The sequence below is a fragment of the Girardinichthys multiradiatus genome, chromosome 7 (assembly GCF_021462225.1).
Source record: "Girardinichthys multiradiatus isolate DD_20200921_A chromosome 7, DD_fGirMul_XY1, whole genome shotgun sequence".
NCBI classification, from domain to species: domain Eukaryota; kingdom Metazoa; phylum Chordata; class Actinopteri; order Cyprinodontiformes; family Goodeidae; genus Girardinichthys; species Girardinichthys multiradiatus.
This window is the reverse complement of record NC_061800.1, coordinates 32460461-32474969: the sequence shown is the minus strand read 5'-3', so window position 1 is coordinate 32474969 and position 14509 is coordinate 32460461. Positions and strand designations below refer to the sequence as shown.

The following is a 14509-nucleotide window of genomic DNA, read 5'->3' as shown; positions in this document are numbered from 1 at the left end:
AGGCAACATGTAACAAAGGAAAAAGCTGCCTTTTGATTGTATGAAAATATCAAACCTAAAGGAAACTTACAGGATTGTATATAAAAAAAAGATGTGTGAAACTGATAATGCCATATACCTTATAGAACTTCTTACATAAAAAAAACCAAACAAGCATGTTCATAAGACAGAATTAATAAAAAGTTTTTTATGCTGCTCAAAGATTTTTCTAATAAGAAGCTGTAATGTTTTCTGTTAAACCTGCATCAGAATAACATGGCCTGGACAGATACATAAAGTGCATGACCATGACTTACTGTACCTAGCACAGTGCTGAGAAACTAGAAAAGGACCAGCTTTTTTCACCCAAATATGCTGTTCTTCAAAGGACTACAATGACAAGTTTGAAGTTGGCCTTTACATTCTTTTAATACATGAGTCTTAAACGTTGGATGTTTATTAAAGTGATATAAAACATTTGCTGCAGCGTTTGGAAGTGCTTTTAGTGGTATTAGTACTATTGTACACGAAATCCACACTTTATTCACTTATCCCCTAGCACATACTGTAACTTTATTAATCTTTGCTGTTAAAGGTCATACATGAATGCAATGGCATATATCAAACGCACAAAGCAAGATTCAAAGTAAAGGAAACTAACATACATTAGTGTGTACTTGCTTGTTCGTGAGATCGGAGTTGAAGAGGTGTAGATAAAAGAGCAGCCCCATTAGAGGCGGATAGGCCTAATAAAACCGCAGATGAATGACAAGACTGCAACACTTGAGCTTTAGCGTCAGTAAATAGTTTCTCTGCGATGGTGATAATGCACAAAAAGCACAAACAATGAAAACTGCATGTATCTACTGTGCTCCAAAATACACATTTTATTGAAACTAAGTTATGCAATGATATATTTTTTTTAATTATAATCTGCTAAGTGAGGTATATTGAAAAGAGTGTCTGTTTCTTTGCAATATATCTTTGATACCCAATGGTTTAAATCACCATCTAACAACCATTTGGGTAAGTGGCCTCTGCATTTTATGTACCAACATGTTTATGAATCATTTTCCCAAGTCCAAGTCAGCTCTCCTGTCTTTTGTCCCAAGTCCAGGTTTCAAGTCTTTGGAGGGCAAGTCCAAGTCAAGTCTCCTGTCTGTATTGACTGAAATTAAAATTTTCTCATCAAATGCATCTAGTCTGCCTATAACACTGCTTTGCTAAAGAAATTCAAACACTGCACTGTACTGTACTGCACTTTACTGTTTGTCTTTTGGTCTAATTTAACACATGAACATTTGTGGTTAATGTTTTAACTATTATTATTTAACCTTTAAACATTTAGTTCAATATGGAAAAACTGTGATGGGCCTATGAGGGAATCATGTCACATTTCTACATTTAAAACCTTTGATGACAAGTTTATTTGAGATGTTAAAACTTTGATGAAGTAAACGTTACTCCTGATTATATATGACAAAATAATGATAACGAGACTTGAGTCTAAGATCACACACCTAAGTCAAGTCATGAGTCTTCAAATTTAAGTCTGAAGTCTGTTTTTGCAACTGAAGTCTGAAACTCGAGTCACCCCTTATGTTAACAAAAATATATTTTTACTGTCAGTTAGCACATTTATATAATCTTTCAGGTTTAAAAAGACAGTGATGGTGAAAGTTTGTAAATCTAACTCTGTGCTAAAAGTGCAGGAATCAAAGAAGGAAACAAATTAATTTGTGCCTATTTATGGAATACCTAGAACGTTACGACAAAGTCCGAAGGAAAAAAGTCTGATTTTAATGATCACAGGTTTCATATGAATAAGCCTTCACATGAACAGTAAGGTAACATTTTGTGTACTTCTTTGCTTACCTTTCAGCATGCTTCATTTCAGAGCCTGTGTCCAACCTCGTAAGTGCATGTGTCTGAAATTTCTTTTTTTTAAATATTTTTGACAGCATAACTACAACTGAATGATTACATATGTAAAATTGATTTAGGTGTTAAATAATTAGAGATAAGCAGACTAATAAAATGTACTTTTAAAACACTGATTGTCCTTGCAAAGATTTTAATATGAATTATGTACACTACTGGTCAAAAGTTTTAGAACGCCTTTTTCATTTAATGGTAATTTAATGAACTATTTACATTGTACGTAGATTATCACTGAGGCATCAAAACTGTGAATGAACACATATGGAATTATGAAGCAAACAAGAAATGGTAAAATAACTTTAATGTGTTTTATATTTTAGATTCCTTAAAGTAGCCGCCCTTTGCTGTGATGACTGAAATATTAACCTTTGGCGGTCTCTCAATGAACCTCTGGGAAGTTCTTTCAAGACTCTTGAAAAACCATTTCAGATGACCACCTTATGAAGCTCATGGGGAGAATGCCAAGAGAGCAAAGCGGTAATCAAAGCAAAGGTTGGCTATTTTAAAGAATCTAAAATATAAAATTATTTAGTTATTTCACACTTTTTGTTTACGACATCATTCCATGTGTGTTCATTCACAGTTTTGTTGTCTTTGGTAAACATCTACAATTTAAATAGTCATGAAAATAAAGAGACTCATTAAGTGAGACAGTGTATCTAAAACCTTTGACCGGTAGTCTATATGTATATATTGTCTGATAAATTATAATATGTATGACATGCAGATCCATGAATGTCTTGGAAACTGGATTTGCACAGCAAAAACCTGTATTGGAAAAACAGATTTGTTTTTTGTACGTTTTAAAGTTTAAGGTTAATAAATTGAAATACACGCTGTTCTTGTTTTGTGGTCACGAATAGGTTAACAGAAATAAAAATTTTGTTTGATTTTCTTTTATATTCGATAAAATAAAATAATCTTATGGAATTTATTTTATATACACAGGTAATTTATTTATATACACAGGTAAACATAAAACAAAAAGTTACCCATTCTATCATATTCTGTCTCCCTCCAAACCTCAACTTGCATTTGCCAATTATACACTTCACCCCATGATGCCACTGTCTAAATACTGATGGAGTAAATGTTTTCCACATCTGCCTCAAACTGTTGCAAATAAAAATTGTGTCAAAGGAAAACTAATGTCTGTTCTTATCCAAATATGACCTTTTTGGTCTGTATTTCTTTTGTGGAAAAACAAAAAGATAGAACAACGCCTTTGAGATGTACAGACCCAACAGCGACTCCCACAGTCAGTATACAATGACTGCAGAATTAGGTGTCTGTGCAGGGGAAAACAAAATTCAAGCTTTTTCTAAGCTTATGTTTTAAAGACAAATTAGATTTCTTCTTATTCATTTTGACCATAAAGAGAAAGAAAACAAGACTGCATTTCAATGTATTATTTAAATTAAAAAATGAATACTTAAAAAAACAAAACATGTATTTTTTGGTTTTTGTTATCTGTCTCTAATGAAAACATCAAATTACCAAAACATTCATGGATCAATGTGGATTTATATATGTAAACAAACAAATACATTAAAAAAATGTATTTAACCTTTAAATCTATTATATAATTTGGAAAAAATGTTCTCTAAGAAAATGTATTTGATAGTAAAACTAGTTTGACCCATTGCACTGCCAGTAGGACTGATATTTCTCCTCTCACTTCAAAGTCCTCAAACTTCTATAGTATAAAAAAAATATATTAACTGTACCTTTTTATGTATTGTTTATCCTTAATTCCCACAATCGAATCAGCAATGCACCATTGAGTTTGTTCTAAACTGATTTCATTTTATACATTTTACTGAGTCTTCATGGTATTTGACTATATCACTGTGATATTTGCTGCTGATTAAACCTTAAAACTTAATAGCTCCATGATAGATATTTCTATGTAAGATTAAAATAAATAAAAAAAAGTATAATGCTCTCTGGCAGCTGATCTGATAAACAACAAATTTGTTTAGAAAAGAGGAAAAATAAAAATAAATTCTGTGTTCTAAGTTACTTAAATAAGTACAAAAGATGTCTTTGGCCCATACCTTCATGTGATTGTTCAACAGCTCTAATTTACAACCAGTAGCTTAAAAATAAGTCTTTGATTGTGCTACACTTGTCTACAGTCCCCTTAAACTATGCACTTTCACAGGGAAAGGATGGATATCAAGTTATTGCTCATCTTCTTTCCTAAGTGTACCGCTTGCTTCTGATTTGTCCCTTTTAATTGAAAGTGTGCTCCCCTCGAACTATGTGCGAAGAAAACTCATAGCGGTCTTTGCTTCGATGACCACAGATGTTGCACTCCAGGGGATCTCTGTAACCATGGCAACCCATATGGATGGTGTACATAACGTGGTCCAAAAAGAGAAGTCGACAGTGCTCGCACTGAAAGACTCGCAGCTCGTGGCCATCTCGAGCGAACACCCGCACCCCTTCGTGACCCACTGGCCTCTCTGTGACCACTCGCATAATCCCCGATCCCACTCCTGTTCCATTCCTCGGTGACACATCTATAACTCGTTCACTAGAGCCCACAGCTGGACTGGCAAGTGACCTGAGGCCTGCAGATGCATTGGTATTAAGGTAGCCCTGCCTGTCCTGAGGGCTGCTTCGAGCCGAGTCAGCCGAGTCAATGCCACTGTTGCTTGCTGATTCCTCCTGTGATGGCTGAGGTTGCTTGTTTTGTCGAGTTAAGGAAGTAGGGCCATTTGAAGTGCCATGGCTGGGGAACTCCTGGGATTGGGGCGCATGTGATGGAAGTGTTCCACAGTTTCCCAGACGTTCTGGTTGCTGGCCCAATGGTAGAACATGGCGGTAAAGGGGGTTGACAATGGGTACAACCTCAGCCATAGACATAGATGGACCAGGATGGTGGAGCATAGGACGGAGGGTATCTGATCCTAAGTATGTCATGGCATTGTTGATTGCCTGGTCCATCATGTGGTGGGGCATCAATTCAGGATGATTTTCATACTTCAGACGCATCTCATGATAGCCCATTTCAGGATAGCTGTAGCGAATCTTTTCTCCTGCAAATAAATACACAATAAAAATTTATTTTAAATTAAATTTAACATTATGTGACAGAAACAGAAAAGACACATAAATTAAGCAAAAGCTTTCTTTTAAATGACAATCTGGAAAGCAAAATGGTATACAAAAATCTGAGTATGGTTTTAAATTTCCTTTCTAGGCCATCAAACATGTGTTGTGCTGCTATTTCAGCTCTTGTTTTTCACATTTTGTGCTATATGTTGTAGTCTAATGAGGTGGAAAGCCCCATCCTTCTACTACTGCACTGTTTAACCCCTCCAGAACAGGGATGCGGTAAGCTGTTTTCACTTGATAAGAGCAATGTTATAAGCTACAGGTGTATCTAACCACAGAGTGAAAAACATTTCCTTGCCTTTGAGCCCTTTGCTTGCTCTAGCTTGCTCAATCTCTTCCTCTAATAGTGTGGCAAATAAAAAAAATCTCACAAATAGGGCAGAGTTGCTGTGTGTTATAAGGATATGATGCAACACAGAGAAGGAAGATGAAAATCTCTTTCAAAACAAAATACTAATATAGTATTAATTTTATAGTGTTGCTACTTTGTTCACCAAAAGTGAAATCAGTTGAACAGTTTACCTTATAAAAAATATATTTAAATTAATTTCAATAGTCCTGGTAAAAAAAGCTTTACTAAGTGTGTACTTTAGCAAAAAAAAAACTATTCAGATCAGAATTGTATTATTTTTGTATTTCACCAATAAAATATTTTAGTGCATAACTCCTAAGTGCACATGTTGAAGGAAATAAATATTGGCATGTCAGTTATTAGCAACTAATAAAATGTAAAAATATGATATTAATAAAACAGCTCCTCTACAATAGGCCCTACAAATCAAGCTGATGATAGCTGATGTACATACTAAATACTCACCCACAAATTTTTGAGGTGTAGTGCTTTTCCTCTTGCCAACATTAGTAGGCAGTCTTTCGATGACAGGTGGCCGATCGAAGGCAGGCATGCTGCCGGGCTCAGCCATGGCCCTGGCCTCTTTTGGAACTTCGCCTGAAAAGTTCAGAAGGAAGGAATCAGACTGACGTTTAGGCATGGAATAAACAGGTCGCTTTGTAAATTTAAATATAAATAAATACAAAAATACCTACAGTAACCTTTTTAGTCTAATTTTATGAAAAAATCAACTTGTTTGATGGATATAACTATCCCATCATTCACTATTTTACTAATTTTATAAACATCTATTTTTTTTTCTTAAAACAATGGTGCAATTTACAATATATATATATTAACTAAGGGAACAAATACACATAACAGGCTCAAGGTGAATGCGTGTTAATGTGCGCAATTCTAAGCTCCAAAAAGAGTATTTTACAGATATCATTTTGCAAGTGATTTAGTTTAAAGTTATGCATGCTTGTTTGAATTCAAATACTTTTCATTTCAACCAGAGCTCATGCAACATTTTATTGGGGTGGTTTCTGGTCTATTTTAGTAAGAACAGCTTTGGTGTCTTAAGAGTCATTTACTAGAGATACAACAATAACATTTTGAGGACAATTTCCAATCTCTGATTTTAGTTAAGCTTTTATCTACCAACACGAATTATATCCGATACTGATCTCTACCATAAGAAGATATAGCAACAATATTCAAACAATTGCTTTCCAGCACCGTGACTATAAGTACTAATTTAATATTTAATAAGAAGCAGAGCTCATGTTACTTTGCGAGAGAAAAGTTGCCGTAATACAAGTTAGTTTTACTATTATTTTAGGGAACAGACAAAGTGATATGGGGAGTTAGCATATTAAATTAACGATTAGCTAGGTTATCACAGCTAGCATTACTAAGGGTACTTTGGTACTTTAACCCCAGAACAGACTTGGTTCGATTGAGTGGGAAGTGCCAAGAAAATCATACCTTCATTTGGTGTGATTCACTTTCAAGCTGCACTTTTGAAGACATATCAAACTGCCTGTACAAAGTCATACAGTTAAAACACCTGCTTGTTTGCTTTCACAAGACAGTGCCTGGTATGAGTTTCAAGCAACATGGCAAGCCATTTTACAATTTAATCAAAAAACACAAGTATCACGAATTTCCCTTTCATTTATACATATCTGAAATGGGAGTTTCACCTAATAGGATAAATAACATTTTGTGGCACTGTTCAGCCCTCGTGTTATCTGCTGAAAGTCTTGCTCTCTCTCACTCTCTCGCAGCCTGAATGAATTACAGACATGTCTAGACATGTTAAGATACAGCGTCCTTGTGAGTAGCTTCTTGCATCATTGTGCCTCCTCTGAGTTTATTTTCAAACACCTTAATTATACTGAAAACAGCTTTCATCATTCAGCAAAAGCAACCTTAATGATGATGGTAGCGCTTAGAAAGGGTGCATTCACTTATTGGAAAACATATTTGGTTTTTCAGTTTCAGACCAGCTGGACACAAGTCAGGGCCAATTAAGATGACAATCTGACAATTACAGTCAACAGCCAATTTCTCTATGCATCATTTACCTGTGTAAGAGCCTGTGTTGGCACCAGGATCCAAGCTGAGGTAACTGTGGCAGCGCTCTTTGTGCTCCTCCAGGGATGTCCGTTGTTTGTAACTCCGTCCACAGAAGTTACACTTGTGTGGTTTGCCAACTAAAATAATGGGTAATCAATGGAGAAAATATTTGTTTGAGTCACAGCTGCATAGAGGGTAGTTTCTGGTGCTGTAGCAACAAAACAGTGTGTAATAGTAAGAGAACTTGTAAATTGTCAGTAGTACAAGCCAAGCAAAAGTAAGCGTCTGAGGTCATGGAGGTTCCACTACTAGTGTGAGGATTCCACACAAGTGTTGCTAGACTGAAACAGAGGTTGTGGGCGACATCAATAATTGCACCATGTAGTCTATTTCAAAACGCTTTGGTCTGTGCCACACAAAGCAAACTCCCACTGCTGTGGCAGTGCATGAGTAAATAACGGAGTTGATCATGCATCCCATGATGGTAGGAAAGTAACTCCAAGTTAAATTGCTACGGAGGTGGAGTGATTCATTGTACCACTTTTGTCGTGTTCAGTTCATTCAAATGGAAACATGAAGGCATATTCTTCACATCTTTCTAAGTCAGCCCATCTACTTTGTTTTAATACACATTACTTTAACCCAAATAGGTATTAAACAATGAACATACTTAAAAGACTAATGTATAATTTGTTTAAATGCTAAGTAGTAACTTCCTAAAAAACATAGCATAGAGTGGTATCTCACCAAGGTGAAGACTGCTGAGGCAATAGTTCTGTGTCCTGTATTAGGGCTACTGACTCATAAAGAGAGTCAGTGAGTAAACTGGAGGCCACATAAGTCTACTACTGAGAACCAGACACTGTCATTGGCTATACCAGACATTCACTGGTATAGTTTTTACAGCTACTACTAGAAAATGATGTATGGGTGATCTAGTACTGTGAGAACAGAGAAACCAAGCATGTTTCACTCTGAGACATTAGGGCAGTAACACACACCCATGCGCACACACACATATACATACTTGGAGACAGACTCACCTATTGACATAGGAGCTCTTTATGTTAAATAGAAAGACATGCATACTAAAATAAAAAAAAAAGATCTAAAGAAAGTGAGTAAGAACTGCATATTACTCTTACAGTAAATGTTACATTTGTTTTTCCCAGACAAATCATGTAGATGAAGATTTTTCTGTAAAAATAAAACCCACATGTTACAAAGTGACAAGACCACATGATCTTTGTTAGTGTAACGTCAGCGCATGTGTTTCTTTTTTCTTCTCCTACTGTGTTATAAAATAATCAGCACCATTACAAACAACCTCAGTAGAACCTCAGTAGCTGAACACACAGAGTCACTGCAATATTATTATTATTTCAAGATAATGATAATAAAAAAAAATAAAAGTTTCTTCCAAATGTAAGGCTACCATGGAAACTGAAATAAAATTGATGGAAGATTTGCTAAATATTCATCCTTTATTCTTAGTGCTTTATGCAAAGAAAATGCAGAGTCTACAGTATACAGTATATGACCACCCCCACACAACCTTGTGCAAATGTTGGAAGGACCTGAAGAACCCACATTTACCTGCTGTTGTTATTCATGCAAATGCGTTCAGCTCAGACTTGCTTGACTGATTGCATTTGGTTAATATATGGGAACTTGCTGGATATGTTGTTCCTAATGAAAAATGTATCCCCTCAGAATGCACAATGTTCTCTGTTATTGTTTCACAATAGTGTTCTTACTGAGGAAAAAAAGTCACCTTCCAATGTAATACACTGTTCAGCCTTCAGTTTGCCTTGTCACTTTTTAGCTTTTTGCTCAACTGCCTTCTTTCTGTGTTTTTTTCTTTCACTCTCTCTTTTGCTATACCCGTTCTTGCTGACTGAAAACCCAGTCAGAGTTGTCACCTTTACAGGATGCAGGGTGAAACTTGGAAAAAATTGCAGAGAAATATGGGGAAAAACACTCACAATTATGCTTACAGTGATATGCGAATGTATTCATACGTCTTAAACTTCCATGTCACAACCTAAAGCCTCAATGTATTTTACCAGTCCAGATATGTTAAAGACCAACACAGGGTATTTGACAGTAGGAAAAAGATACATGGTTTTTTACAAATATTTTACAAATAACAATCTTAGTCCTAAACAAAATCCAGTGCAAAGAAACTAACTGACCTTAGAAGTTTCCAATTAGTAAATAAAATCAACCAGTGTTTATTTTAATCTTATAAATACAGCTGTTCTATAAAGGCCTCAGAGGTTAGTCAACAAACACCAGATACCATGGGTAAAGCTGCTGAGATATTAAAGTAATGTTACTATATTATCCCAACATATGAACAACTTGTGGTGCACTGGTCTTCTGGTCCACATGCAAAATGGTTGAAAAATTAACACTGCACATCACTTGGACACACTATCCCCACAATAAGTACATAAACCTGTTTTCGCTTGCAGGGACTTTCAACATTTACCCAGGATTTTGAAAGCCCTCCCCCCGTTTCAACACATGTTTACCCGAGTAATTTCAGTTTCCACATTTTCACAGATTAACAATCTTGGTCAGGGGGTAGGACTTTCAGATTACCCCTTAAATGTTGAGGGGTGGGGTTACATGTTGAACAATCATGATTGGTGGAATCTTTTCTTGCAGTGGTCTGACTTTCCCTCCCATGCCATATTTTAGACCTGTGTGTTGTTGTCGTCTTCTGAGATGTGTCTTCGTGCAATCGGCTGCCTCCTTTTCCCTTCAGATCGCTTGGTCTCGATTACAGTGTGGTACAGCATCACAAGCAAAAAGCCAGTTGTGCGTTCTCCATCTTGTTTCGTAAAAAATGGCAGAATGCAAGCTTTACTTTTTTGGCCTTTGTCTTCTCATTACCACCACCAGCTGGACTAATAGTGTAGTGCAGTTTTCTTCACAATTTCCATACTTGTCCTGAGGCTGATTTAAATAGATTTTCCCCAGACTTTCAGAGCAGTGGAAACAGAAGGAACACAAATTAAGTGAGATTCAATTTACCAGGGCAAAACAAAAATGTCCTGGAACGTTTGGTGAAAAATGTGCTATTCTGGCGGAAATATACTGGGGGATGCTTCTCTTCAGCGGGGACACAAGCTGGTCAGAGGTAATGGGAAAATGTGTGGGGCTAAATACAGGAGAATCTTGGAAGAAAACCTGCAGTGGAGGATGCCACAGAATTGAAACTGGGGTAGAGGTTCAGCCAGAGATGCATTGAAATGGTTTTGATCAAATAATATTCATGTGTAAAAATGGTGCAGTCAATTTAAGATTTTATGCCAAGAGTTGAAAATTCATGTTTGCAGATGCTTTCTGCCAAATCTTACTAAGTGTGAACTATTTGGCAGAGAAGAACTAGTATTTGGATGTGTAAAGTTGGAAAAGACTTACCCTAAAAAAAAAAACACAATAGCTTCAAAAGGTGATTTTATAAGTTTTGACTCAGGGTGACTAAATACAAATTCATCCAACAACATAATTTTCCTTTCAGTTCACTATTATATGCTATTTTGTGTTGGCATATTATATCAAATCCTTAAAAAAAACTTTGAAGTTTGTGGTTGTAACCTGACAAAATATGAGAAAGTTCAGAAGTAAATAGTTTTGCAAAACACTATATGTCAAACAAACATAAAAGCAATAACAGAAATTAATTATTGGCTCACACCCAAACACAACGTTGCCTCCATCTAAAAAGATTAGTGTGTATGAGTAAGCCCCTGTGCGGGCATATGAGGCAGAAATGGCAGTATTGTCTGACCTTGATTTCAAAGGTGCAACGGAGGGGAGAGCACATCCTCTGATAGGAAAGTGGGTTACAGTTGAGAGAGATTGCTACCACTCCACATATGTTTCTCAACAGTTTCCTCCGTCTCAAGAAAAGCAACTGAGAAGCAGTATGTCCTTGGAACCTAACCTCAAAACACTAACAGCGATGTCTATAAAATGCACATAAAAGACAGATTTTTTTAAAACACGTAGGTCTTCAACCTGCAGGTTGAACTGTAATGACTGTACATGTACATAAACAAAGACCTGAAATGTAGGGGGAAATATAAGCATAGGTCTTTCTAAAACTACAACTTCTTCTTTTTTATCTTCATAGCACTTCTGGTGACACAACAGTAGTCCCTTCTAGGTAACAGTAGTCCCTTCTTGGTTAAAAAAGAGAAGCACATTGGTTAAAAAAGAGAAGCACATTGGGAGAGAAGAAAGCTTACCAGCATGAGTACGAAGATGACCAGTGAGGGCATCACGACGTCGGCAAGCATAGCTGCAGAAGGGGCATTTGAAGGGTTTTTCACCTGTGTGCAGTTTAATGTGTCGCAGCAGGTTCCCCTTCTGAGTGAACGACACACCACACTGGTTGCACTGGAACGGCCTGTCACCTGAAGGAAGACAGTATAGGAAGTTAATACCAGACTGATTGTGGATGACTGTTATTATCAGATTTTACAAAAAGAGCAAGGATAATTTCTCTACTCTAAATAGAATAATATACCTTATCTAACAGCTGAAAACTGACCTTGTGTTTGTATAACCACAAGCAGCTGCTTGATTTTGTTAAATAATAGAAGTTAGGCATTTCCATAAATCCTTTGACAATAAACTTAATTTCCATTAAAGTTAGGAAGATTTATAAAATGAAACAAAATTTAAAAATGTGGTAGGTCAACCTTGAACTTACAGAAAGATTAAAAAAAGCTTTTAACCCTTTTCATCAACCCCATTAGATGAATCAACACATCTTGAATTTGATTGGAGCAACACACTTAAATACTACACTGCCAGGCCAAAAAAAAAGTCGCCACCTGGATTTAACTAAGCAAATAGGTACGAGCATCCCATTGGAAAATTACTGCATGGGCAATTATGTTTCAGCTGGCAACAAGTTATTCATCCACAACTGGTGCAATGAGTTGCTTCTCATTTCTTAAACAACCATGTCGAAAGATACATCCCATGGTCATGGAAGAGATGTCAGTGTGTTTCGGAAGAGTCAAATCATTGGCATGCATCAAGCAGAGAAAACATCTAAGGAGACTGGAGAAACTACCAAAATTGGGTTAAGAACTGTCCAACACATTATTAAAAATTGGAAGGATACTAAGGACCCATTGTCTTTGAGGAAGAAATGTGGCTGGAAAAAAAATGATTGGCGATCACTGAAAAGTTTGGTGAAATCAAATTGATGAAAAACAACAGTAGAACTCTAGGTTATGTTTAATAGTGAAAGTAAGATAATTTCCACACGCACAATGCCAAGGGAACTCAAGGGATTAGGACTGAACAGCTGTGTAGCCTTAAGAAAACCACTAATCAGTGAGCACGGGCATATTCCAAGATGACAATGCCAGGATTCATGGGGCTCGAATTGTGAAAGAGTGGTTCAGGGAGCATGAGACATCATTCTCACACGTGGACTGGCCAGCATAGAGTCCAGACCTTAACCCCATTGAGAATCTTTGGGATGTGCTGAAGAAGGCTTTGTGTAGCGATCAGACTCTATCATCATCAATGCAAGATCTTGGTGAAACATTTATGCAATACTGGGTGGAAATAAATCTTGTGACATTGCAGAAGTTTTCAAAACAATGCCACAGCAAATGTGGGCCGTAATCAAAGCTAAAGGCAGACCAATGAAATATTAGAGTGTGTGAATTATTTTTTTTGGTGGCAACTTTTTCGTTGTCCAGGCAGTGTATCTTAGATACTGATGTTGACTTGTCTTTCTGACTCATTAAAACTAATTTGGATTTTATATATAGTTGTACAGTACAGACCAAAAGTTTGGACACACCTTCTCATTCAAAGAGTTGTCTTTATTTTCATGACTTTTAATCTTGTAGCATCACACTAAAGGCATCAAAACTATGAATGAACACACATGGAATTATATAGTAAACAAAAACTGTTAAATAACTTTAAACAGTTTTAGATTTTAGATTCATCAAAATAGCCACTCTTTGCTTTCATTACTGCTTTGTTCTCTTGGCATTCTTTCCATGAGCTTTATGAGGTGGTCACCTGAAATGGTTGGCCAAAGAGCCTTGAAAGAACTTCCCAGAGGGTCCTTGAGAGATGGCCAAAGGTTAATATTTCAGTCATCACAGCAAACGACAGCTACTTTCAGAAATCTAAAATATAATACCTATTTAAAGATGTTTTACAATTTTTCGTTTGCTACATAATTCCATATTTGTTCATTCACAGTTTTAATGCCTTCAGTGCGAATGTACGTATAATGTAAATAGTCATAAACATAAAGAAAACCATTACATCTATCTAAAGTGCATCTAAAACTTTTGAATATCTATCTATCTATCTATCTATCTATCTATCTATCTATCTATCTATCTATCTATCTATCTATCTATCTATCTATCTATCTATCTATCTATCTATCTATCTATCTATCTATCTATCTATCTATCTATCTATCTATCTATCTATCTATCTATCTATCTATCTATCTATCTATCTATCTATCTATCTATCTATCTATCTATCTATCTATCTATCTATCTATCTATCTATCTATCTATCTATCTATCTGTATCAATATAGATAGATTATCGTCCGCAGCAGAGGCGACTCTTGGTCTCCTTTTCCTGGGGCGGTCCTCATGTGAGCCAGTTTCTTTGTAGCGCTTTCCGGTTTTTGCGACTGCACTTGGGGACACTTTCAAAGTTTTCCCAATTGTTTGGACTGACTGACCTTCATTACTTAAAGTAATGATGGCCACTCGTTTTTCTTTACTTAGCTGCTTTTTTCTTGCCATAATACAAATTATAACAGTCTATTCAGTAGGACTATCAGCTGTGTACTGTATCCACATCCTACACAACACAACTGATGGTCCCAACCCCATTTATAAGGCTTGAAATCCCACTTATTAAACCTGACAGGGCACACCTGTGAAGTGAAAACCATTTCAGGTGACTACCTCTTGAAGCTCATCAACAGAATGCCAAGAGTGTGCGGAGCAGTAATCAAAGCAAAAGGTGG

At 36.3% G+C, this 14509-nt stretch overlaps 1 protein-coding gene across 2 annotated transcripts in view; it reads right to left on the bottom strand.

The window, feature by feature from the left end:
* Positions 1-389: 389 nt before the first annotated feature.
* The window catches only part of ikzf2 (IKAROS family zinc finger 2), a 29686-nt gene continuing 15566 nt past the window's right edge, over positions 390-14509 (bottom strand). For both annotated transcript variants that reach the window (XM_047369887.1, XM_047369886.1), the window contains exons 5-8: positions 11722-11889; positions 7468-7596; positions 5861-5992; positions 390-4964 (exon numbers count right to left, since the gene is read on the bottom strand). In XM_047369887.1, the coding sequence (XP_047225843.1) occupies positions 4156-4964; positions 5861-5992; positions 7468-7596; positions 11722-11889 (1238 nt within the window). In that variant the 3' untranslated portion in view covers positions 390-4155. The remainder of the gene's footprint in view (positions 4965-5860; positions 5993-7467; positions 7597-11721; positions 11890-14509) is intronic.